Source organism: Takifugu rubripes, chromosome 12 (genome assembly GCF_901000725.2).
Source record: "Takifugu rubripes chromosome 12, fTakRub1.2, whole genome shotgun sequence".
NCBI classification, from domain to species: Eukaryota; Metazoa; Chordata; class Actinopteri; order Tetraodontiformes; family Tetraodontidae; genus Takifugu; species Takifugu rubripes.
The window spans coordinates 8,111,907-8,137,602 of NC_042296.1; the positions used below are offsets into that span (position 1 = coordinate 8,111,907).

A 25,696-nucleotide genomic window follows, 5' to 3' on the forward strand; every position below is an offset into this window, starting at 1 on the left:
TAACGAGCATAGACCCCTCCCTCTGAATTCCATCATCAATCCAAATAAAAACAAAAAAACAACGGAACTAAAACATCCCTCTGCTGGCTGGGATTCACTTTGCAAATGTCTTGACTAATGTCATCAGTGCAGTGGCCACATCCCTCTCTCTCCTGGTCAATAAAATCACCTTGCAGCATTTCAGCTGCTTTTCACGGGAGTTGTCAAACAATTATTTCTCCTCTGATTGGAGCCCCTCAGATTAGTGGGATCTATACATTCTGTGCATCTCCTCCGCTGTACTGATGTTCCAGTCAAATCTGATCATTTCATCTGTGCCAGATGTTCTCACAAAGACCTGATCGTTCTCTGTCTGTCTCAGAGCACAAGCGCTCTCACAGATAGAAGAATGCAGTATCGTCCACAGCTGCAGGCAGGTGGAACCTTAAAAAGCTCTTCATCTCTGCAACATGGAGTTCCTGTTCCTCTGGAGAGGGACGAATGGTTCCTGCTGAAAGTTCCTGTGCAGGAATATTGGCTTCCAGGATTTGTTTGTAGTCTTTCCTGCTGTCTGTGCATCCATCTTAATGAGCGCCGTTATGTCCCAAAATAGGACGTAAACCAGCTCCCACGCTGACAACGGCTCAATTAAAGAGTCTAAAGCCCTAAAAATAAATATTACAAAGCTGTCATAAATAACAGTTTTACATTCATAAATATTTAAACCTTAAACTTTTCAAACTTTATCAGCATTCCCTCTAAAAATAATCTCATTATTAACTTTGTCCTGTTAAGTGTTTCTTATTTATCCCGTCATCATTTGCATATAAAATATTTGTAAAGGAACCTGGTTGTTGTTTAGCAGCCGCAGGGACAAAAGAGCCTCGCGTAGAGATGCAAAACATCCAGAAGAATCCCTAAAAAAGCCAGCACAAACATGGAATAAACAAGGATCTTTGTGTTGTTTGTGGATCCTGCAGGGGATTAACGGAAAAAAACAGGTCTGAGTTTGGGAAATGGAGCCACAGAATCAGACGCTGCTTTTATAAACCTTATTATTACCATCGTTGCTAATACTCTGATAATAAACAGATGCTGTCTGAGCATAAATGTTAGTCACAGTCGGCTCAGCGAGCTACTCTAACATTGCTTTAATTTCCCCAAAGTGTGTGTGAGTGTGTGTGTGTGTGTGTGTGTGTGTGTGTGTGTGTGTGTGTGTGTGTGTGTGTGTGTGTGTGAGAGAGAGAGAGAGAGAGAGATTCTGCTGATGTGGAGCCTGAATCTGCAGTAAAAGACTGTTGACATGTTGGTGAGATCATTTTTGTGCTTTTGGGTTAAATTGATTTTATGATGCATTTAAAAATCTCTGGAACGTTTGTCCTCCAGATGTTGACCATCCCACTGAGGAGGGGGGGTTGAGGTTCAAGGAACTTCATGTCTCTTAAATTCACTGACCAGATTCTTCATTAGTATTAATAACGCAGCTCCTGTTCAGTGGGAATCTGCTCCCTTCTCTCCCCTCCTGAAGCGTCTGGTCGGGTCGAGGGCGACCTGAAAGGTTGGTGTTTGTTTGCTCTGATGGGATGTTGATGCCAGAGTCACCTGTTTACCTCAGCCTGCTTCCCTTGGCGATAATCTGCTTCTAATTCGTCCCCCTGAAGGAAAGAATCAGCCAAACACTTTCTCAGACTGGGGGATGTTTTGCTGGAGCTCACGAGCAGGCAGAGCTAATTGGACGGATGGAGCTTAATCGGGACAACAGCGCTATTGAGGATCGGGCTCTTCCATGCAAAGCAGACACCAGGAGGCTGGGGGGGGGGGGGGGGGGGGGGGGCTCTCACATCGTACACAAACGAGGTGATGAGCCTTGACTGCCTGGAGGTGTGAAGGTCTAAAACAGGTGTGCAGACGGGACGTGAAGGATCGGGCTCATTTATTGTTGCGTACAGCTGAAATAAAGGGAGAGAAGGCCGCTTTCCTCTGGAACTGTGCTGAGAAATGAAACAATATTGTGCCGGGCTCGGCTCCAGGCTCAGCGAGGGGACAGACAGCTCGGGGGTGGCGGCGAGTTTATGAAAACAGCCGAGGACGAAGCTGCGCTCGCAGTTTAGTGTTTCCATTCAAACCTGAAAGGGGCTTACGTCCTTCAGAGCTGGTGTTAACACTCCACTGCGCTCTTTATTAGCATCTCAGTGGAGAGCTCGCTTCCCTCAGCCGGTTTTCATAGCAAACCCCATAATTACACCATTATGTAATGACCCTGCTGGACTGAGAATATAATGCTCAAAATATTAAATGTCAGCATCCTGACAGGAGCAGGCCTTCCTTTATTCTGGTCATGTTGATGCTCTGAGCTGAAGCTGGAGAATCAGGATCAGCACTCAGAGCATATTAAAATGAGACTTTCCGCAGATTTTTAGGCTCTATTTACTCGCTGTGTCATTGTTTACGTAGCTCAGTCCAGTTTATTCCAGCACATATTGTTACTTTACCACCACAAACACGAGCAGACAGAAACCCTGAGCAGCTCCAAGGGAATTTAGGGAAATCATTGCCAACATGTCTGCTGGGTCCTGATGGGTCCGACGCTGAAGCCCGGTCGGGTTTGGAAAAAGTCAGATGCACGAGAACAAAGTTAGGGAAGCTAACTGACAAGCTATCAGTTAGCGTTCCTAATGTGGGCCATCTTACAGCTGAAAATGAGCCAGTCTTTTTAAACTTGGCTTCAAATAAATCGAAAGTGACGTTCTGTCACTTTTTTAAACCAAATGTGTCTCAAAGCATCTGTATTTCATCTGTTCTCCAAGGACAAATGCCGTATTGTTGCGGGTGGCATCAATTACCAGATCATTTTGGTCGCTTTAAGCTGCGTGTTTTTATACTTCCTACATAAACTATAACCATAAAATGATTTTAGATGTATTCAGAGTGGACAATGTTTCAGCTTTCAAGTGCAAACGGCCAAAGTTAAAGGACTGTCACACAGTTCAAACCATCCTCCTGGTGAAGAAGAGCGTTTCCATCCACCAAAGATGACATTTATGGTCCTCAAGCTGCTGAGTTTTGTCCCGTTTATATGACAACAAACGTATAAACTGGAAACGATGTTCTTTACGTCCTCTTGCTTCCCGCCTGCCTGAACTCCCTTTAAAGGCAGTTTACACGGGTCCGTTATGGGAGCGCTTACATCTGCAGCACGTCCGTCCACCCATCACACCTGTGACGGAGCGCTCGACGGCGTGGAACAGTGTATCCTTCAGAAGTTATCGCCGCCGCCATACGTGTGTACCTGTGAGCCCGGCATCCAGCGGCCGCGGCGCTCCGTCACACTTAGCATGATTAGGAGCAGCTTTCAGACGTTTTCTCTGCGCTGCTGTGTGGAGATAATCACACCCACAGGAACCGTCTCCGTTTGGACACCTCACACTCACAGAGGTGTGTTTGGAGACGTGAGTCTGCTGCAGAATACATCCCACGTCCCACGTCCTCTCCTCTCCTCTCCTCTCCTCTCCTCTCCTCTCCTCTCCTCTCCTCTCCTCGGCTGCAGCGAGACGTCAGCTCCAACCTTCGCCTGCGTCTTTCATTTGGTGATCTCAATATTAGTTCCTGTGGTGGATCCTGGATCTCTGGGTCCTGTTTGGGTCATCAACTGATCAAACTCTGACTTTCTCGTCATCCCTGCGTCCTTCGCTGCCCAACAGTTGGTTTTTTTAGTGGAAAAACAACCTTTTTCTATCATTATTCTAGTTCTCTGAAGAGTCTGCGTGTATCTGATTATCGCTCTTTCACCTTTCCTTCCTCTTAGTTTCCAGGGGAAAGTGTGAGCAGTAATGAGTGTGAGCAGCCTGTTTTGAGCTGCGCGTGTGTGTGTTTTGAACTGTTTCATGTGTACGTCTCTCCGCCGCTGCCTGTGTGTGACCAGGGCTGCGTGCATTCATCAGCAGAGCTGTGCTGTCGTGTCTTCAACCCACCTGATACTCAGAACGGGTCCCAAGACTCCCAGCTGGAGCCGCTCGCTGCTCGACATGAAACACGCGGCTCCCCCGCACGCCGACCGCACTGAAGCAGCCAGTTTCATGTAGCATATGAATAATGCACATAGGGGTGGGGGGGTGGGAGTGGGGGCTCATCTCTGCTGTATGTATAATGAAGCTAATGTGTTTGTGCGGTTTGTCTGATTAGCTGAGGCTCTGTCTTATCTTGCACCTGAAGGGTGCCGAGGCTGCACGCTTTGATTCCCCTGCAACTGAAAATGACGCAGAAATAATTTTGCAATTGATCTGAGCGTGACTGATGTACATTCAGCCCCCGCCTCCCCCCGCCGCTGCCTGCAGATGGATGGCGCTGTCGATATCTGTAGCGCCATTCAGCTCTATTGACCTTTCTCTGAGGCATGTTAGCGCCACTTGGCCCGGTCATCACGGCTGTGATCCAGATGTCAGGGGTCGGCGTGGCCGGAGCGTCCATCCATCACAGATCCACGGAGGAGATACTGAGAAGAGAAGAGGGGGGGGGCGGACCCACGGTCACCACGGTTCAGATAAATGCAGCCAAGCAGTTCAGTTAGCTTAGCATAGCTGAGCAGGTTGGGCGGAAACCTGGGTCAGGTTTTTCTGAGCTTGTTGTCCATCTCAGGTATCTGAGAAGATCGCACACAGATGTTTCCGTCATCATGCTGATGTTGTTTGATAGCTGACACAAAATGGTGTCCTGGAATTTTGGATCTTGCTCCAGGTTCAGAATAAACCTCAGGAACGTTTAGACGAGCCTGGTGAAATGAAATCTCACTCTGACGTTTGCGTCATTGAACTTTATCGTCTGACCTCTCTCGCTGCTGCGTGAACGTCTGAAACCGACTGAGAGGAGCGGGAGAGACGAACCCTGGAAAAGAGGGAGCGCCTCCATCACACTGTCATTTCTATATGACCTTGCCTGTTTTTGCTGCTCTGTCGCCGTGCCTGAGTTGTATTTTTAAACTAAGGTTCATGAATTATTCCTGCGCTGCTTCGCCTACTGTTTCCAAACTACGTGAAGTTTTCTTTAGGCAGATTGTTTGGACCAAAAGATGCAGAAGACGCGGCGACGAGCTGGCGAACAGCAGCAGACCGCAGAAACTTGGGTTTCAGTACCAACATCCCAGCCCGTATTCCCAGGAGAATCCAGCCTCCTGTTTCCACCTACAGCCTCTTCAACATTTCCTCCCATTAGAGCTCCACTCTTCACCTCTGCACATGTGTTGCTACTTCACTCTGTTCTCGTCATTAAGCTGAAATCTGCAGTCCAAAAGCTGCACCTCCAGGAGACGCTGAAGGTCCTTTGATGCTCGCTCTCTCCAACCATCAGCTGCAGCATTTTATAAGTGTGGGGTGATCATTGAATGTGCTGGAGCTGCAGTGAGAGTGGTAAACAGGAGCAGGAGACCTTCATCTAAGTGGCACCTTCTTCCAGCTTCCTGCAGCAGTTGGAGCTGATGTTTGTTCTCCAACTAAACAGTCTCATTATTTTCTGAGAGGAACTCAGATGCAGGATACCCCTCCGAGTGTCTCATTTCCTCGTCCTAATAAGCTGGTGCTTTTACTGAGAACCTCTTGGAAAGCTTCTGTGTTTAAGCTTGTTTTTGCATCTTATTACCAGAACCTGTTGACTCTGGTGTTGGATCATGAACATCACTCTTTGAGTAGAATCATTAGGCTGAAATCTTTCACTTTACTCTCTTGAGCTTTCCTGGTTGCAACGCAAACCATGTTAGCCTGATGTGCTACATGAAAAACCAAGTGTAGCTGCAAGAGTCTCTCAGAGGAACCCGGTGGGCTCCCCTCCATCCAGAGTCATCAGCAGGCAGAGCGGGACGCTCCTGGACTGTACCTGTTGGTGAAACTTGCATGATCTGATTGTCTAAATGATGAATGTGTTGCTGGTTGTGGTTGAAGCCGTCTTCATGTGGACCTTCTGCGCAGCACCAGGGCTTTTGTCCTCTGCTCCGTCTCCAGCTCCACACTGACCTGTAGTGTCTCTGTGTTACAGGGTTAGCGAACCACACCTCTGACCTCTGACCCGGGTTACACCACGACGCTCCACCATGCATCTCTGGAGTGCTGAGGTGGTTCCACGCCGGCTCCAGACACGCTAACCTCTGCCAGGGTTCGCCCGATGGCCTCCCAGCGTCCCCAAACCTCAGCTCGCTCCGTGCTCAGCGCGCCATCGGCCCTTTGCTGTGATGAAGACCGCCAGCCGTGCTCAGCCCCGCAGCAGCCCCCCGCTGGTCCAAATCAGGCACTACTCACCGGGGGTGTATCCCTTCCTGTTCCCGTCCATCATCAGCTCCCTGCCGCAGCTGCCGCCACCGTCACCGCAGAGGCTGCAAATCCAGCAGCCATCCAGCAGCGGCAGCACGCCGTCTCCTGTGGGTGAGTACAGACAGTCAGACAGTCAGTCAGTCAGACAGACAGACAGACAGACAGACAGACAGACAGACAGACAGACAGACAGACAGACAGACAGTCAGACAGACTGACGGACTCTCCCAGTTTATTCAATTATCAGTGATTAGAAGAATTATTTCACATCTTTTTCCTGCTGACGCTCCGTCAGTAAACTGAGTGTTGGGCTGCAATCGTTCCGCCTGTGTGAGCGGCTCATCGGGTTTTACTGCCCTCCGGCCGATCTCGTTGGCTTCCTCCTCTCTTGTAACACGGTCGTGTGAATTCAGGATTGTCCACCGCCAGTTAGGTTTATGGCTGTTTCTCATCCTCAACATTTGATTGAGCTCATTTCTGGATCTGCCTCAGAGGAATTAATGCAGCTAATCCAGCCGAGTGGCTTTAAAAGGGGGACTAATCTTATAAAAACAAGACAATATTAACAAGCATCTTCTCTTTTGCTGAGGTTTCCTTCAGTGTTTCAGTAAATTCTGTGTTCTCATATTCCAAACTGTGCAAAAAGTTTTGAAACCCGTGCCCGAAGAGTCAGTTGCTGCAGATGAGAGGAGGATGAAGAGAACACGGCACGTTAATGTGATCTCACCTCTCTGACTGAGGCAGAACCGAGTTTACACATGAAATATGCAACGTTATCAAATGAAGTCTAACAATGACAAGAAAAGGCAGTTGAAAAGAGTTCAGATGGCATCTCCTTCCTTGATCAGTCTGCGCCGCACTCTGGATTATTCACAACATTAGAGACAAAAGCAGCGCTGATGTCGTCTGATCCAGATGTGTGAACACATCTGAACTCTGAGCATCAGGAATGGAACAACAGATGAAAGGAAAACAAAGGTAATGAGCGTCGCTGCTCGCATTTGTGGATTCACGATCCCGGCCTCGGCGGCGTCCCTGGGGGAGCCGTTCAAACACTGCCGGTTGTTGGGTCAGTGGGCCGGATCCCCCCGCTGCCTCCGCGGGGAGATCCACCACTGAGAGCCAACTGTGCTGCAAACATCACACATCTCCTGGGAACACTGGTGGACCAGTAAACATCGGGGAGGAGACAAAGCCCACAGTGTCATTAATGCACCAACTCTGAATTTGATATTCAGCAGGCAAATATTTCCATCAAAGAGAAAAATGGGTTTGGTGTGTTTGAAGATCCAAACGTTCAACGTGTCAAACTTATGTTGTTGTTCTGAATTAACAAGAGCAGAAAAAACACACGGAATTTATGGGTGGGTGGGTGGGTGGATGGATGGATGGATGGATGGATGGATGGGTGGATGGATGGGTGGGTGGGTGGATGGATGGGTGGATGGATGATGGATGGGTGGATGGATGGATGATGGATGGATGGATGGATGGATGGATGGATGGATGGGTGGATGGATGGATGGGTGGATGGATGGATGGGTGGATGGATGATGGATGGATGGATGGATGGGTGGATGGATGGATGGGTGGATGATGGATGGATGGATGGATGGATGGGTGGGTGGGTGGATGGATGGATGGATGGATGGATGGGTGGGTGGATGGATGATGGATGGATGGATGGATGGATGGATGGATGGAGGAGCTCAGATAAGTTTTTATTAAAATTAAGGAAAATTCAAATCAAAGATGTTCTATAACGACAGGAGCACTCTGCCATTCTGTTGTTTGCAGTTATGTTGCATAACCCAATTTTAATTTACAAGAGAAATTATTAATTATTTACAATTCACCTTTGATAATAATGTGACACAGTTTTTTTCTTATCACACTTTCAATAAAGTTTTAGGAGAATAATAACACGAATTTAACAAATATAAGTATATGCATTTGATGCTTTGAACCAAGTTTCCTTCTTGGGATGTTTCACAGTAAAATCTGCCTGGAGATGCAGGATTGGGTCGTTGGAGATATTTAATATGAACATTTTGCACAATAATTGTTGATTTCAAGTGTTATTAATTTACAAAAAGTAGAAGATGAGATTTGTTTTTTCCTCTGTTTACTTAAATAGTCAATTTAACAAGTAGAAAAATGCCCCAAATAAAAAACACCCCTAAAATTCACCACACACCACAAACACATTTCTAATATGTTTTTTTAACTTTCTCGCATGAAAACTGGGATCAGGAGAGATCAGCCAAGACTCGAGTGAAGCTCCAAGATTAGAATTGACACGCATATATGTCATTATTGATAGTTTAGTATTTGTGCTTCTCTCCGGTGAGGTGGCTCCACCTGTGCTGACATCAGGAGGCTGTTTCGGGGGATTTATTCTGTTCTCGTCTCTTTCTTACGTCACTGTCAGTTTTCCAGGGTCGTTGTTTTGGAAACCGTCTCGGGGTATTTGGGTCACATGCGGTTTCTCGCCATGGTGGAGTATGAATAATGCAGACTTGTCTCATTACACCATGTTCTAACCCTCTGGATTGGAAATCAAGTGTCTGGCAAACACACGACGCTCACTCGCCAGCCGCCCCGCCAAGACCAGGAGAGGATACCAGGGTACCCCAGAGGTTTCCTGAGGTTTCTACTTCAACAGGTTCCAGAGCTTCAGCGGACTGAATGCGTTGGGTCTATGAGAGGCGGCGTGTCTCCATTCAGCCCGGGCCAAGACCAGAGAAGAAGAAGAGTGGTCATCGACAATGAGGAGGAATGTCTGGAAGCCAGGTTGTTGTCTGGGCGCTATGACTGATGAAGAGGGCTCTGGTGTTTTTTTACCCCCGCTGTTTCCAACCTCTGAGTGCACTCCCTCCTACAGTTCAACCATAGTTCACATGGCCAGGAGCCCCCCCCCACCCCCCACCCCCCCTGCCCAGCGCTGGGACCCGTACATGTTGCTGCACATTCCTCACCGACTGTTTGCAGCACGTTGGTGAGAGTGGCTCAGGTTTGGAAAGGTGCCGGCGCTGCTGCGAGCTACACCGGCTACATGCTGTGATCCGATGGGCCACAGGGTTGTTTTATGCGGATTTTTTTCCCTCTTCTATAGGAGAGACCCCCAGACATCTGGCACACATCTGGAGCTGTTTAATGAGAGGCCGAGTCTGCCTTAGTCATTACTGCGAGCGCTCTAATCTGGAGCCATCAGGAGACTCCGGCTGCCTGGCGAGAGCCGAACCATGCCGACGTGTGAATGATAACAGTTTTTGCCAGGAGCTGCGAGGGAACATTTAAAAACTGTGCAACAGTAATCGGCGGAGGAGAAAATGGTTCTTTTGCTATTTTCCACCCAAAGCAATAAGCAGCTGCTGTTGATTACAGACCTGACTGGTTCTCTGGCAGATGCTGCTCACACGTGTGGCTCTTTCTGTTCTGGATGAGCAGAACATGTGGAACACTCACCCGTCTCTGGTTCTACCGGGTCGGCGTTTGAGTAACCTTGAGTAACAAACCTGGGGTAAAACCTGCTCAGGTCGGATTGGTGTCGGTGCTGATGGGGTTGTGTCTGTTGTGTCTGGGTCACGGCCCGGGTGGTCCATTATTGTTAGGGACTTCACATCCGTAGAACTTCCGAATCCACTCCACCTTTTAGAACCAGGCCAGAATGATTTTAATGTTGATTCAGCCTTTCCTCAGAGGTAAATATCCCAACCTAACGCGACTCGCAGCATCTTCTCCATGGTAGCCGCCCATAATTCATGAAAATGGCTCTTTTGTATGTTCTTTAATGGGCACAACATGCGTCTCGACGAATCCCAAACTATTCTTTGAATGGACTTTGATTGAAGGCTGGTCTTTTTAACGGTGCCATTCTTATTCCTGCCCTGTAGCAGCTTGTCCAGCTGTCCGGGCTCTTATTTATTACCCCTTGAAGATGAGACAATGAAAAAGGAGTCGGTGTGTTTGTGCCCAGAGGCCCGCAGCACAAAGCAGCCGCGCAGCATCTCATTGTTGGACGGCAGAGATGCGGCTCGCTTCAAACATGGCTGCTTCTTTTTCAGCGGAGGTGGGTGGTAAGAGAGTGGAGGAGGGGCTGTGGAACCACGCATGGGGGGTAGATTTCATCTCAGGAAGGGATGTGGGGGCAGGGAAGAATGGGGTGGGGCTGGAGATCTGGGAGTCAAACGCAGGCCAACATGAACTTTCCAGAGCTAAATATGGTTTCCATCTATAGGAAGTGCTGCACTCACGTTTGTGCCCTGCAGTGGATGTGGGCGCTCTGAAACACGGTGGCGGTTGGAGACTTCGGCAGATGATCACAGGAACGAGCTCCTGCTGGGTTTTTTAAGAGTCTTAAACGGTCGTGCAAATAGAGGCTGAGAGTCGCAGCGGAGTCCAGTTTTCATGCTATGTTTCCCTTCATTCTATCTCTGCTCAGAACTGGGAGAACGGGCGGAGGACCAGTGGCGTTCTTAAGCTGGCCACAAAGGAGCTCTTTAAAGTGGGTCTGTGAGTCGTGTCTATGAACCAGCGGTTATGAGAAGCCGAGTCTGCGCACAGAGATAAGCTGCACGCATGTTCTCCTATTCACAGACAGCCAATGAGCTTCACGCCGCTCAGCGAGCGGCAGATGCTCCGCAGGAGGCTGCCGAGCCCGGCGCACCGCCGCAGCCGCGGTCTGTGATTAGAATTGTACGGACCTCTCAATGAGCTGGGCGGCAGATCCTTTCGGCTAGCGGACAGGCTACGCGTTGGTGTGCTGACGTGTGCAGCAGTGATATCGCAGATGTTTCCTGAACGGTTCCTGACCGTTAACCTGACGGATCGGGTCAAGGTTGTTCCTGATGGATGAGAGCGAGCAAACAGGTGGATGCACGACTCCATCGCGTCCTCGCGCAACGCGTCACAAACCAGGAAAAGGCGACAACTTGGCTGCCCTTGACCCCCAGTGATGATTGGTGATGGCACATGCGGATGATGTCAGTAAATGTGGGCGGAGCCAGTTCCTGCGTTAATCCATCATGCTTGTGTTGTGTTTGCGCTGCGTCCGAAGCTTTTGTAGCCGCAGTTGTAGCCCCAGACACTATATTTAGTGTCTGGTCACAACACGGCTCCTAACTCATCAATTACTTTAGTCTCAGCTTGCTGGACAAACACGCCAGTGTTGGAGGAACTGGAGCGCCATCACACACGAGCCGCTTCCTTCATTCCCCATTTATTAGCTTCAGGATCCAGACCTCCGAAAAGCAAACACAACCCAGGAACAGATCCCCATAATCGAGTGAGTCTGTCTGGGGGAAGTCCAGCAGACTGAAGCTCGGAACAAAAGCTTGTTTACGTGCTGCCTGTTGTCGCACAAAACAAGGCGGGTTAGCCGCGTCTGTTTATGCCGATGTAGGGAGGCAGGCTTGGAACGCCGTTAAGCTGCGTACTCCTGGGTCGGGCAGCGCCGCACCAGCAGCCCTGCAGAGAGCCAGTGGCTGATTATGACCACTGGATGTGGTGGGGGGGCAGAAAACCACCGCGAAAGACAAAAGGCGGAGAACAAACAGCTGGCGGCCGACCGACTGCAGCGGAAGGATTTAAGTAAAGACGAGAGAAAAACAGCCACGAACGACGGAACTGGGATGGCAGTTGTCGCCGATGTTGGTAACTTTGTGTGGAAACGAGCTGGTTGTGTTTGGGAGACGGTGAGGCCCTTTGGTCTTTATGCTACCATCCCTGTGAAGGACTTAAGCTGCCTTCGGCTATAAATTTGACCCGCTGCCCTCCGCGGGATCAAGAGAGAGAACCCTCTGACGGCGGATCTATAAGACTCTTTACTCACTGAGGTTTGAAGGAGAGCCTAAGTGCTGGATTTTATAACAGGGAGGTGTCCGTCAGACTGAGGCTGCAGCTCTAACTCTGGGGTTTTGTTTTGTATTTGGGGTTTTATGATGAAATACATGTTCAAAATAAACACTGCCTTTAGTTGTTAATAGTGAACCGACATCAGCAGTGCAGCAAACACAGGAGTGATGTGGAGAACAGGCAGAAACCTCAGATCAGGCTCCGCCTCTCACCCGCCGCCATCAGTTCGGGTCCAGGGCCCATGGAAACGGTGCCCCACCCTGGTGTCATCAGCACCAACCCGCGTTTTCTGCTATGAACTCGATGAAACCTTGATGATTCTTCTGGTGTCGGTGCCATTTAACATGCCTTCAGTCACATGTTGGTCATATAATAACAACGTTTATCAGATTTCATCTAGATGAGATGAATGAGACAGCAGAGGGGGGAGCTTAGAGTGGGGGCGTTGAGGGGCCGACGGTGGCCATCAGGTCTAACCCTCAGGCCACTGTGGGCCCTCAGGAAGGCCCTTCTGCATTCCTGTCCTCTGGGTGACCCCTCCTCTAAAGCTGCGGGACTTATTGGAGTAATCAGCGGCTGTCAGCACCTTGGTTCTGCTGCATGAACCCAATCCAGGAAGCGTGAATGAGACACGTAATAGCGCCTGATGAAAAGTACGTTTGCCTTGAAAGGGAACCTGACTTTTCCTCTCTGAGCTTTGCTTTTTCCACATTTCCCCCTGTTGGGAAACTCCAGCAGAGCTGACCAGCACCAGCCAGGGTCGGGTTCTCGTCAGGATCTGACTGTTTTGCTCCTGTCCTTCACAGCCACAACCATTTTAACGTGGTAGTGATCTTCACTTGTTTGATTCTGATGGTCGTCCTTTTAGAGGCTCAATAAAAAAGGACCCTGGAGCCCTGAGGTACAGGGCTGATGTACAGAGCTGTTGGGAGGAAACCAGAGTAAAACCACAGCATCACATGAGGCACAACAGTGGCTCCCGAGGCAAAAACACACAAAACTGATCAGATTCAATTAGATTCGGAGTTGTGCGACCTCAATGGGTGGATTAGAATTTTCATGTTAGTGTGAGTGGGATCAAAACTGGTGTTTGGGCTCAGCTGTAGCATTCGTGCTGCTGCGTTTGTGCTGTGAGCAGAAAAAGGAGGAAACTATTGATTTTTCTGGCACCGCCCTGCTCAGATTAAGAAATGCCAATACGAGGATTCCACCCCGACTCTCTGGTTCATGTCAAGTTCACTTGTCATTTTCTATAATTCTGACAAAATCAAGATGCTTAACCATGATGTCGTTAGGCTTCCTGGGCCGCCCTCGGGCTCTGTGATTGAATTAGACGTCTGTGTTCTGCCGTTTAGAAGCAGCCTGAAGTATTTCCAACACTTAATAGGGGCACGAGTTATTTACTGTTTTCAGAGAGAGGAAAGTGAACAATGCTGCTGTTCACACACAATCAGCTGTTAGCAGTCTCACCGCCGATGTGGCTGCTATCTTTTTACACACAGTCAGTGTCTGGGCACAAATCATCAGCTTTCATTTTAGCTTATGTGTCTGAAGTTAGCGCGCACGTTTAAAATGGATTTATGCTGCAGGTTGGGCTCCTCACTGAAATGAACAGCAAATAGCTTCTGCTAAGCTAAAATAGGCTAAGCTAACTTGACTCTGCTGAGTCACTGTTGCCCAGATACATGTGAAGGCATCTGCTTTAAATTGATGGAAACATCTTTTTACATCAACTTTTGTACGCACGTGCACGAGTGCGCGCGTCTGAGATGGCCATCAATCGAAAGAGTAGAGGGAGAGCTTAGGCAACTTTGTGTGCTAATCCCTGTGAAAGCGGGGCCCCGGGGGTGAGGCGGTGAGATCCAGCGGTGCCTCTCTGATCAGACGTTTGTGGCTCGCCGTGTGAAGCCGCCGGAATGCCCGCTAATCCCTCCAAGAGCTGATGGGCAGCTCACCTCACCGCAAACTCCTCCGTGCATCAGGAGCAGGACGGGCGGCTTCAGGTGGGTCACGGAGGTGAACGTTGACTGAGGAGAAAGTTAAGAACCGGCGTGATCCTCCTCCCACCTCCATACAGGTAATTACAGTGTTTCATCAGCGCCGTCTTCATCCGCTGGTTTTACCCGTTGAGCGTTGTCTGATGTAAAGGTGACGTAACATCATTCTTTGGTCAAATGTGTAGGACTTTGGTCAGATTGATGCTAGTTCGACTGTTAATTAATGTTCTCTCTCATTTACATCACTGGTTAAAAGCACAGCCAGGAGGAGGATGAGACACGCCTCCTCAGTCCTGCACATCTGTGCACATCTGAGCACATCTGTGCTTTATTGTGATGAGGCGATGAAGCGCTCATCTTGTCCTCCGTTTATTGCCCGTATTACAGGGAAAATGTCTAATTTCATAAAGTCAGCCTGTTCTCTGTTTCAAAAACTTTTACAGGGAATTTAATGTTGGATCATGTGACCGGTGATCTGTAGAATAATAAAAGCACCACGGAGGGAAACAAACCTCTTCAATCCAAACAACTAAAACATTCATTAGTCAATATCCAGTAAACAGCTTCTACAAACATCATCTATATGGAGAAAACACTCCTCCGCATACATACATATGCATGTATCACACACACACACACACACACACGGAGGCAGACTGAAATGGAAATGATCCATCAGCTGAGACAGAAGACGGAAAGATAAACAATGGAGAGGGTCACATAAAGACACTTAGACAGAAGTGTAATTACGACTTGTGCATCGACCCAGATCTCCAGCAGGGGACTCATTTCTGAGGCTACTCAGGCTGTTTGCAGTAAATGAGCTCACTTTATTGCCTCCTAGTTTGTAATGGGTCTCTCTGCCGTACCTCTGACCGGCGCTACATGTCTTTAACCAATCACGGCGCACACTCCGTGTTTATTAGCCGCGGTTACGGCGTTCTCCTGACTCGCTGCCACGAGCAGTAGCAGTGTGTAACTTTTAGCTGAGAACGAAGCGCTATTTGAAAAGATTCTTTTGAATCATATTTAAATGGCTGACTTGTCTCACATTTGCCCTGTTGTTCCCCCTTTAAATCTCAGTTTAAAATATTGAATAAATAATGCTTCGAACTATTTTGAAAAAAGCAAAAAATACTGAAATCTCCAAGACAGGAAATATTATTATACCTCCAATTCACCCTTTTAACTGGCTCAATAAGCCTGTTTTCTGGGATTATTCAGATTATTCGCTCATTTCTTCCACTGTTTGCGTGAAGGAGCCAAACCAGATTATTAATATTCAATGTTTTTTCTTTGTCAGAATCTTCCGGTTCTGCTTCACACTGATGACTGGATGAAAATCTGATCTGTAATTCTGCACAAATACATTTTTATATCAAGTTTCAGGCTCAGTGTTCAGGTGTTTAGCTTCATACATGCGTTTCTGATGCCTGTATATAAAAATGCTAATGAGGAGAAAAATTCACTCCTCATTTTACTTCCAAAAGAAATATCTGCATCCTATTTGCATCACATTTGGATTCCAACTCCTGAATGTGATCCAGAGGAAAGCGGGACTTTGAGGACCGGAGGACGCGGACGATGCTTCAGCGTTGAAGCTGAGAGAAATTAGCCGCCGCCGAGTGTGTGTGATTGTCAGAGCTGTCGGCCTTATTAAATGATCAGCTGTTCTGTGTTTTGTCACAGCCGAGTGAGCTTTGGCGTCGCTCTCTGTGAGCCGCGGACCGCTGAGGCCAAACAGCGGCTTATCTTGATGGACGGCTTCATTATCGCCTTCTAATTACAGCTGGATTTTCAGGTGTATTCATTACCTGAGCTGACCGGGATCGTGTGTACGTGGGCGTACACGTGAATCCAGGGGGTTACTGTTACACTGGCCTGACTGCAGGGGGGTCAGCTGTGTGTGTGTGTGTGTGTGTGCGTGCAGAGGTTCCTGTTTCAGCCCTGCTGTAGGCTGTGTACAATATTGATGAGATCTTTGAGGATCAGTGTTCTGTGCAGCGGCACTCAGACGTCCCTAAAGTTCCCGTGTCCATCCTTGTCCATTTGCTGGTGTCCATCTGAGCTTTTCCCGTCACCTAAGGGGCGTCCTGAGCACTGCATCGCCAGCAGGAGCTGTCCACCTGTGGAGCTCCTGCTTTTCCATCACGCACCATCCTGCAGCTCTGTGGGAGGTTCTCACCACGTGGAACCAAGCAGAGACCATGAGGCAGCAGCAGGCCGCTCGAGCCTTTAACACCACCTGCATCTTCCAAGAGCAGCACAATAAAGCAGATCTGACCTTTGACACTTTGATGAAACGATTAATCAGGGTTCAATAAACAGGCTTAGTCCTGCAACCTTACAGTCATCACTACGTCGGGCACAAACTCCAGTCTGATGACCCACTGACGGCGTCCATGTTGTGAGGAGGATGAATGTTTAATGATGAAGCCGAGGGCCTGATGTGCTGCTTTCAAAGCCAGCATGGAGTTTTCATTTTCACTCTCTCCACTTGAGCACTTGTGTGTTTTCTCTGATGTGTTCGGGCTGCAGGATTGTGTGTTAAAACAAACTTCTGCTTCTCTGCTGAAGAGATGAAGTGAGAGATCAGGAAGCTCATTTGTGGAGTCCCTCAGGGGTGCGTTCACAGACCGCTGTCCTGTGTTTACGTGTCAATTATATCTGTTCACCTATGTCAAGTCAGCGAGTTCTTCGACGCTGACCTTTCATCGGGTCAGTTTGGTCAAACGAACTGCAGGAGAAACTTCCAAAAAAGTCGTCGTTTGTGGTTTCCCACAAATGCCACATTTTACTGTACTGGGAGCTCTTAATGGGAGCTAATCCCAGCATTTTGATCACTTTAATTATTGATTTGTTCTTAACCTGATCACTTTTCCTCATCATCTGTCTAGAAAACCTCCAAAGCTCTCTAAGAAATGTTCCTGGCTGAAGTGAATTTTACTGAAAAAGTTCCAGCCCACAGTCGGGCTGCTCGTACTGGTTTTTTCCATGCTGGACTCTCCTGTGTGATATTTTCCACCCGTCTTTTCTTGGGTCTGATACAGCCGATGAACTCCGGTTTAGAAACTCAGGAGAGTGTTGTCATGACTATCAAACCGGATCCTGCAAAAACAATATTCTGGTCTCGTCTTTCAACGCTGCTGCATTCAAATGGAATAAAACCTCAAAGAGGAAAAAAGCTGGTGGAGGAGGAACGAAAGAAAAATCCTCCACGACTTCTGTAAAAAAAATCTGTAAAAAATATTCTGAAATTATGAAAAGAATCCCAAACAAACTTCTGAAATGTTGAAGGAGCTGAAATACATCCAAATATTCATTAGTTTTAGCCTTAACAGGAATAACCAGTGCATTTATGCTCCGGTTCCTGTTCCAGTATAGCCATTATCTTGCTGGGAGGTCCTGGTTCATCCTGACATCCATGTAACTGGTTTGGTGAACTGGTTCTGAGCGTCTTTATCCAGTGACTCCACTCCTGATGGTTCCATTCATGGGGGTTTCATATTTAAATGGTTCATTTATGACACAAGTTCAGCTGAGTCCAAACCCAGTAAAAATGTCAGCGGCCCCATTGTTCCCATTGTGTCTGCCTGAGGAGACAGAAGCGAGCAGGAAGTTCCAGAAATGTCAAAATAAAGTTTTTATCTTTCACATCGACACTTCACATCGACACAGAAAAACACAAACTAAAGAGGAAGACTTATTTGCATATTTACTAAGCTGATCCTGTGAGTTTGACCAGGGTGTTAAAATACATCTTTGAACTCTTTTAAGCTCATTTTTCCTGAAGGAACGCCGCGTTTGCTGCGTAAAAAACGCGCAATTACCTCTTTAAAACCAAAAACGAGCTATGCATTCAGATTTAGGAACATTTCTCTATCAGATTAGTTCCTAAAAAGAGAGAAAAGGAGAGAAACGAGATCTTTTTCTTATTTTCCGTCCTGCGTTTCTCCTCTCCGCCTCGTCCTGCGCTGCGGAGCTGCAGTGATGTCAACGCGCCTGGGTCATTTGAAGGTCAGCAGCCTCGGAAGGTTCACGCAAAGTTCACTCGCATATATTAGGCAATTCAATCTTTCATTCTCTCTGGCAAAACTAGTTGGAAATGAGCTGCACGGGGGGACGGAGGAGCCGTTCGTCATCGGAGAGGAAGCGCGTGAGCTTTTAAACACCGTCCGCGTCGTTTTTGCTTAAAACAACAGAAAGATTCTCCGCATCAGACGCGCTCTGTGGCCGCTCGCTCCGCCGTCGGCAGCACGGACGGAGTCCGTGGAAACGGGATCATATTTGTGTTTTTGTTGCGGAGGAGTCCCGTCCACGCGTCTGTAGCCGCACCGGCTGAGCGAAGATGGTTCTCAGATGAGGTCTTAAAGCATTTACGTCCCAAATAATTCCTGATCCCGGTGCGGGACGAACCAGAGGAGCCGGAGCTGCGGAGCCAAGAAGAAAAAGGAGAAGAGGAGGAGGAGGAGGAAGAGGGGGAGGAGGGGGGGAGTAAACAGAGTTTTGATGGAGTTGTGTGCGCTTATGCCGGCGATTTTTTTATCCGTAACGCACAAGAGCGGCTGAACGAGGCGCCGTCACCATGTTCGACTGCATGGATGTGCTGGCCGTGAGTCCCGGGCAGATGCTGGATTTCTACACGTCCAGCCCGTCCTCCTGCATGCTGCAGGAGAAGGCTCTGAAAGCCTGCATCAGCGGACTGGCGCACAGAGAGTGGCAGCACCGCCGGAGCGCGTACTGTAGGTCCAACTTCATCATCTTGTTGCTGTTCTTGTTTGTTTGGTTGTTGTTGTTGTTGTTGCTGCTGTCGTTTGCTCCAGCTGAGACCCCACAACTCTGGGCCTGCGTGACTGCTGACATGTGATGATACTAGGCGCCTCATTTTAAAGGAATGAAGCAACATTTTTGTGCTGACGTGAAAAATGCTGAAAGATTCTGGCGCTTGTCTCTCCAGAGGGGCCCAGTTAGATGTGGATGCGAGAGCAAACTCTTCTCCCAAAAGTCATATTTCAGCCTCGGAGCTGCTGCTGTCTGATCCCCCAACAGGCTGCAGGAATGCGGAGGCTAAACACGCCTCACCTCCCGCACCGGCCGCGCAGCGCAGGCGGGGCGGCCTGACGAGCCGAGACCTGCGCCGCTGACACTGATTCAGACAAATGACCCCCCCCCCCAAGATGAGCCGAGCGGCCATCGGAACCCGACAACCCCTGTCTGGGTTTGAAACCGAGCTCAGAGCTGCACGTTTAAGTCGAAGAAAAAAAGTGGTCAGATGGCGCAAATAAAAATATCACAACTGTGAGAAACTGCGTCCAAGTTCGACAACAGAGATCAGTGGAAAATGGAGAATATCTGAAGCCTCTGGAGTTGATTCGGTCGATCTGATCAGCCTCATCCGTGTTTGCTCATGGGGCACTCCCGCAAAAGGGCTTTTTAAAATAGTCAGCAAATTAAACTTTACCGTGATGTCTTTAAAGCCAACAGTTTTTCTGCCCAGCAACCACAACAAGGATGAAACTCTTTTCAGAAATGGTTAAAATTTCAGATTTTAGTCTGAGCAGGATTTTAGTTATTTAAAAATAATAATAATAATTTCCTGATGTTCATGATGCTCAGAGGTTCTACTCAACATTTATCTCAGATGTGATTGTGTCATTTTAAAATGGTTATTTTGTATTTTGAGGAGAAGAAAAATGAAGTTTAAATACATCAGAGGCTTAAAATGTCTTTGAATTTGTTAATTTGCTAATTCTTTCCGAACGTTAAACATATAACTGTTTAAAAAGGTTTAAAAATGCAAACCGCTATGTTCTCAATAACCGCTGACGTCTTTTATTCATCATTAAAATCTCTTTAATTTATTTATCATGAAATTCTTGATGTCCATAATAAAGGACATGATTTACAATTCTGATATAAATGTAACCTCAATTTTTAGAGAAAATAATTGGAGTTTGACCACAGGCGCTGCCCAGTTTGTTGGAGGTGCTCCCAGACTTGTAACGTGCACCAGATTTTCCACAGATCTCCACCTTCAGTCCAAACCGACTGAAAAGTGCAGAATTAACTGGAAAACTGCAGCGGCAGAATTTTATTTGATTTCTTCTCATTATTTATTAATAACATGTTTCCTGCTGTAAAAGTGAAATCCAGCATCACTTAAAACAAAAAGCTCAGCAGAAGCTGCACGTGAACGTTCGGCATCTTTAAAGCTGCTCTTGATGTTCTGAATCTTCTCAGCTGCTGGTCAAGCGCCACCGCCGCCGCCGCCGCTGCTCTTCACCGCTGTTTAAATCAAGCTTTGCTTTGAAAACGCCTCTCGCAGGGTCGCTGAGATGCAGCTTTATTCATTTATTTGTGGGGGATAATGCAAACCTCCTGGGTGCTAATTAGCCGCATTGACAACAGACCGACCATTAAAGCACTTCCTCTTCCAGTTTAGACGTTAATTAAGAATGATCAAGGGCTTCTTTACGCTGATAAAACGCGCTTTGTGGTGAAGGAAACACACGTTTCCACGCTGGAAAACATCGAATCAGACCCGCGTTTACAGATAATCAGACGCAGCCTATGAGTGGCGCCACCGCCCTTTTGTCTCGAAGGCCGAAGCTCCTCCGATATGACACGAAAGGCCGTCAGCAGCTTAAACTGCAGCTAATTTAACAGCGGAGGAGCTTCAGAGCCATGAGGGACGTGTGTGGGACAGCAGGCGTGTTTGAGAGTGTAGCCAGGATGGGGTCAGGGGTCCCGCCGGGGCCCCACCTCGGCCCCTCTGCAGATTTTACTCACAACATGGCGTATTTCAACCTTTTGATCGGTGGTTTGTGAGAAGAGCCCCACATTTGTAGTGATTCTTTTCCAGACAGAAGCACTTTTATGGCCTTTATCAGCTAATATTGAAGAGGTGTGGCTGCAGGCCCCATGATGCTGGGTTCCACCCCTCTGTTCCACAGGAGCGTTCTGTGGAGAACAGGAACGCTGCCGTCTGTCTGTGCTCCACGCAGAACCAGTTTCAGTGCAGAACATCAGTACGCTTTCTGTCGCCACGGTGATTTTCTTTCTTTTGCGGTAATGGTGACCTTCATGTGTCACACACCTGCAGCTCCACGGCAACCAGGCGCGCACGTGCGTGTGCGTGTGTGTGTGTGTTCATCAGGAATCTGGGTCGAGCTGCAGAAAAGAAACATCAGCCTGATTCATAATGCTGCTGAAGTTCAAATGTTCCGATGTTTGTTGTTTACAGAGCTTCTTAACCTCAGCGAACTGAAGTGTAATGAAAAGAATTACCGTGAATGTTCATAGAACATTGATTTGATTACTGTAGATTAGGTCCAGATTCTGGTCAATTTTCAAATTGAATGTTGAACATTTGAATTTAGAAATTCCCCACTTTGCTTTGTATGTCTGTGAAGGTTCTCGGTCATCCAGGTCATAGTAATGCTGGTCGTAAATCAGCTACCAGAACCCTCTTTGGTTTGTTCCGACTGTTCTGGAGACAGAAAGCAGAGGTCCAAGGCTCTGCCCCCTCTGAGGCCGGCGTGGTCCAGCCGCCATGAGCAGAACCATGTTCTGTGTCTGATGTCACGGCTTTCCCGTGGACGCGTTCAGGCCGGTCCAGAACCTCTCTGACTGTATTCAGTCAGTCATCAGTGAGGTCAGTCTGTGGTTCAGGGTCCAGGGTCCAGGGTCCAGGGTCATTGTCACAGATACAGTCACACTTCACTTGAAGCTCCGTTTCCCTCCACGCCTCCGTTTTCCTCTCTGCTTCATGAGAACTTGGCGGGATGGTTTCCTGCAGACTTCAAACGCCTCATTTCTCTCCGTCCACTTCTACGCTCTTTGTTTGTGTGATCACGTTCCTGGAGGAATCTTTGAAGTGGACGTCTCCGCCCTTGACGTCCACGCTGCTTCCTGTCCTGTTGTTTGACCTGGTCTCTGCTGTGGCCCTGGAGGTCACTGCGACGTTTCAAAAGGGGTCGGGGTGTTGGTCACGTGACAACCTTAGATCCCCTTGTTTGATCTCTCCGCAGGTTTACTGTACTTTCATTTCTCTTCAGAAGTACATGTGATACTTCTTCAAGACCAGTATTTGATTTTGATGCGATATTTCTCTCAGGTTTCAGACTTAGTAGCTTTAAAGGTTTTTTTGGAAGCTGCTCCTCTTTTCCAGCCGATAGAAGGTCAAACACTTCAGCTCCTCCCCGTTTACCGTCTTTCCTCCAGAGCTTCTGAAGCGGGTCTGGTCCAAACGCAGAGCTGCTTCGCGTCGGTGGACTCTGGGTGAACTCTGACCATTTCCTCTGACTTGGCCGGCTGGACGTGAGCGATGTAGTCCTGCAGGAAAAACACTTCCAGCCTGGCTGAGTGGGGCAGGAGGAGGTGGACACATTTTCCTTTTACCCCTCCAGGATTCTCCCACCAACAACAGGAAAATAAGCTTCAACCCAAATGAAAATAGTGAGTGTTTTCCGAAGACATTAATGACATTAGTCCAGGCAGAGTAACCTATGGGGCTGCTTGTAAAATTACATCTCTAATAAGAATCTGGAGATTCACATCACTCATTTGGGCTAGGCTAATTAGCTGCCACAGCTAGTTAAAGCTGACTGAAAGCTGACTGGGGTGTTTTCATTTACTAGAAGAGGTTAAGTTAGAGCTCATTTCTGAGATCTTCCTGATGCATTTCTGGATGGGAGGACCAGAGGAGAGCGGCTCCATGAGGATTAGATCTGTTTACTGGCCTACAAACTTTAGAAATGCTAAATTTGAGCTTGGCATATATGCCCTGCCAATCAGACCAGCCGCTTTCACTGGGCTCCAGCTGGGAGTGTGTGCTCTCCTGTTTGACCCCAGCGGCAGGTTCAGCCAGAGGCGAAGGCTTCGGCCGCCGCGCCTCTCTTTTCCCGCCTGTTCGGAAGCTGTGACACTGATCTGTCATCAGCCTTTATCCTCCTGACGGAGCTTCTGTGTGCGAACACGCAGCCGCTGCGACTCCAAGTTTAATCACGCAGAAAATGGAAAAAGGCTGCTCTGCACCTGAGAGGGGACCGCAGTGTGCGCACACACAAACACACACACACACACACACACACACTGAGCCGTCACCAGTTGCTCTGAAGGCAGGTCAGACGGCGTTTTCCTCCGATCAGAGTCAGGAGAAGCAGGAAGAAACTGCCGTCCTCCTCTGAGCTGAGCAACATGTTGGATGCTATTGCAGCAACGGAGCTGATCCTATCTGATTACAGCTTAATCTGAGCAACTTGAGTTATTACAGCAACCTCGTGTTTCTTTGGATGAGCAACCTGCAGCCTCAGCACAGCAACTGTCAACAACACAGCAACTCAACACTTTTATCTGAATGACTGCGAAATATCTGTGATTATCTTTGTCCTGTAACAAAGCAGCAGGAATAATAACAGCAACTTCCAGCCTTGTTTCAACTACGTACTTAACAAAGTTTTGTGTTTCAACCTGTAACTTTTGCACCTTTGTGTATCGGCTTCGTGTCCGTAAGTCCCTGTTCTGCCTGAGCAACATAGTTTCATTGGAGCAACTTTATTAATCATCCTCGGAGATGATTGCTGCCTGCCAGCAACAAGGGGAACTATGGAGCCTATTTAGAGCAGCGAGCTGACCGACTTGAAGTGGGAGCGTCTGTGCTGGGGGGGTGAAAGCAGGTCACCCCCATGAAACACCTCCATGAAGTGAAGCTGTTTTCCCTCAGAAACAGCTAAAATCCCGACCAGCGGGTCGAAACCAGCGAACAGCACCATTATGGCAGTTTATGCAACTCTACTAAAGATCCTTTCAACTTTGAAGAAGTTGCTGCTGTCGCTGTTTGGTAACGAGCGGTGGAAACTTCTCCTCAGACAGAGATAAGAGTCAGAACGGAGGGCTTCGTAAATCGTCTCATTAACCCTGCTGGGCTTCTCTCTTCCTCATCCGAGGTGTCGCTCGCCCCCTCGCAGATCAGCTCAAAGTCTGCAGATCCTACAAGCAGACACGCAAAGAAGAAGAAAACAAAGCTCGGGGTAAACGAGCGGAAGATTAGATTAAACCACCAGGGAATTCCAGGCAGGGACGAGGGTCCAGTAATTAGGAGAGCGTGTCTCTTACATCAGTAATTGAGTTTACGCTGAAGTGCGGAAGAAAGTAATCGAATCAGCGGAGATCCTGCAGACACTGCTCTCCATTTTCTCAGCAGGAAGGTAATGTGCATGTGGCCAGCAGTGGCGTCCGTGCACGCTCTCACCTCAGGTATCGCTTGTTCACCTCTGATAGAAACCGACGTGTTGAGAGACTTATCCAAATAATTGGCTAAAGCGCTGAAACGGTTTGACACCTGTCGGAGTGGCGAGCCGCTAAGGTGGCTGCTGCGGGCGCCAGGAGAGCAGCCCGAGCTTCCTCTCCCTCCTTCATCTTCTCTCCTCTGCTTTGTTTCTCTGGCAGCCATCGAGACCCAGAGCACCAGTTCCGAGGAGCTGGTCCCCAGCCCGCCATCGCCGCCGCCCCCTCCCAGAGTCTACAAGCCCTGCTTCGTCTGCCAGGATAAGTCCTCTGGGTACCACTATGGCGTCAGTGCATGCGAGGGCTGCAAGGTAGGACCCCCGTACGTGGGTTCAGAGTCTGGATCCTGATTCTGATCCAGATCATTTTGTTTGCTTTATGGCCTTCATAACTCAGGACAATGTGAACACATTTGGATGAAACTGAACACAATCGCCCCAAATAGTGAACCTGTGTGTGTGTGTGTGTGTGAGTGTGTGTGTGTGTGTGTGGGTGGGTGGGTGTGTGTGTGTGTGTGTGTGTGTGTGTGTGTGTGTGTGTGTGTGTGTGTGTGTGTGGGTGGGTGGGTGGGTGTGTGAACTTTTTACCTGAATTTCTTACTACTCCAGTTCAAATAAAAATAAAACTTCAATAAAAAGGTTTCTTGGCTGTAGTTCCCTAACTTTTGAAACACTTTTAACATGTCAATAAACAGATGTACATTGTTGCAGCATCTTTGCAGCTGTGTCGCAGCTGTGTCGCAGCTGTGATGCAGCTGTGCTGCAACTGTGTCGCAGCATCGTTGTAGCTGTGTCGCAGCTGTGTCGCAGCATCGTTGTAGCTGTGTCGCAGCTGTGTCGCAGCTGTGTCGCAGCTGTGTCGCAGCTGTGTCGCAGCATCGTTGTAGCTGTCGCAGCTGTGTTGCCTGTTCTTAGGTGTTCATCATGACGTTGAAACTGCCAGGGAAAATGGCTTGAAACAAAAATGAGCTCTGTGTTTCAACAGTCCAACAAACGTCGCTCATGTTGTGGTTGAGTTGTTGTTGACGTGTCAACGTCAGATTGACGCTGACGCGACTGCAGCGGGCTGAGATCTGAGGCTGTTTATGCTTTTCAGATGAAGCCTTTAAGTCATGACGGCGTCGCGTCTCCCTCCCAAATGTTCCACTTTTAGACATTCCTGCCAACATCTGCTCCGCCAGCACATGTCTGGCCTGTCTCACTTACAGCAGCTGTTGCCAGGCAACCGCTCTCACACCCTGCATGTGCAGACACAATGTGTGTGTCAAAAACATTCCGCAGG

General features: G+C 48.3%; 1 protein-coding gene across 2 annotated transcripts in view; it reads left to right on the top strand.

Annotated features, from left to right (window-relative positions):
- Positions 1–25,696, top strand: part of LOC101076540 (retinoic acid receptor beta-like) — a 67,151-nt gene that overhangs the window by 16,717 nt on the left and 24,738 nt on the right. Inside the window, exons 2-3 of one of the 2 annotated variants that reach the window (XM_029844583.1) lie at positions 6,004–6,386; positions 24,578–24,726. In XM_029844583.1, coding sequence (XP_029700443.1) covers positions 6,197–6,386; positions 24,578–24,726 — 339 coding nt within the window. In that variant the 5' untranslated portion in view covers positions 6,004–6,196. Of the gene's footprint in view, positions 1–6,003; positions 6,387–17,878; positions 18,871–24,577; positions 24,727–25,696 lie in introns of those variants that run through there. The other variant, XM_029844584.1, reaches the window with a different exon arrangement.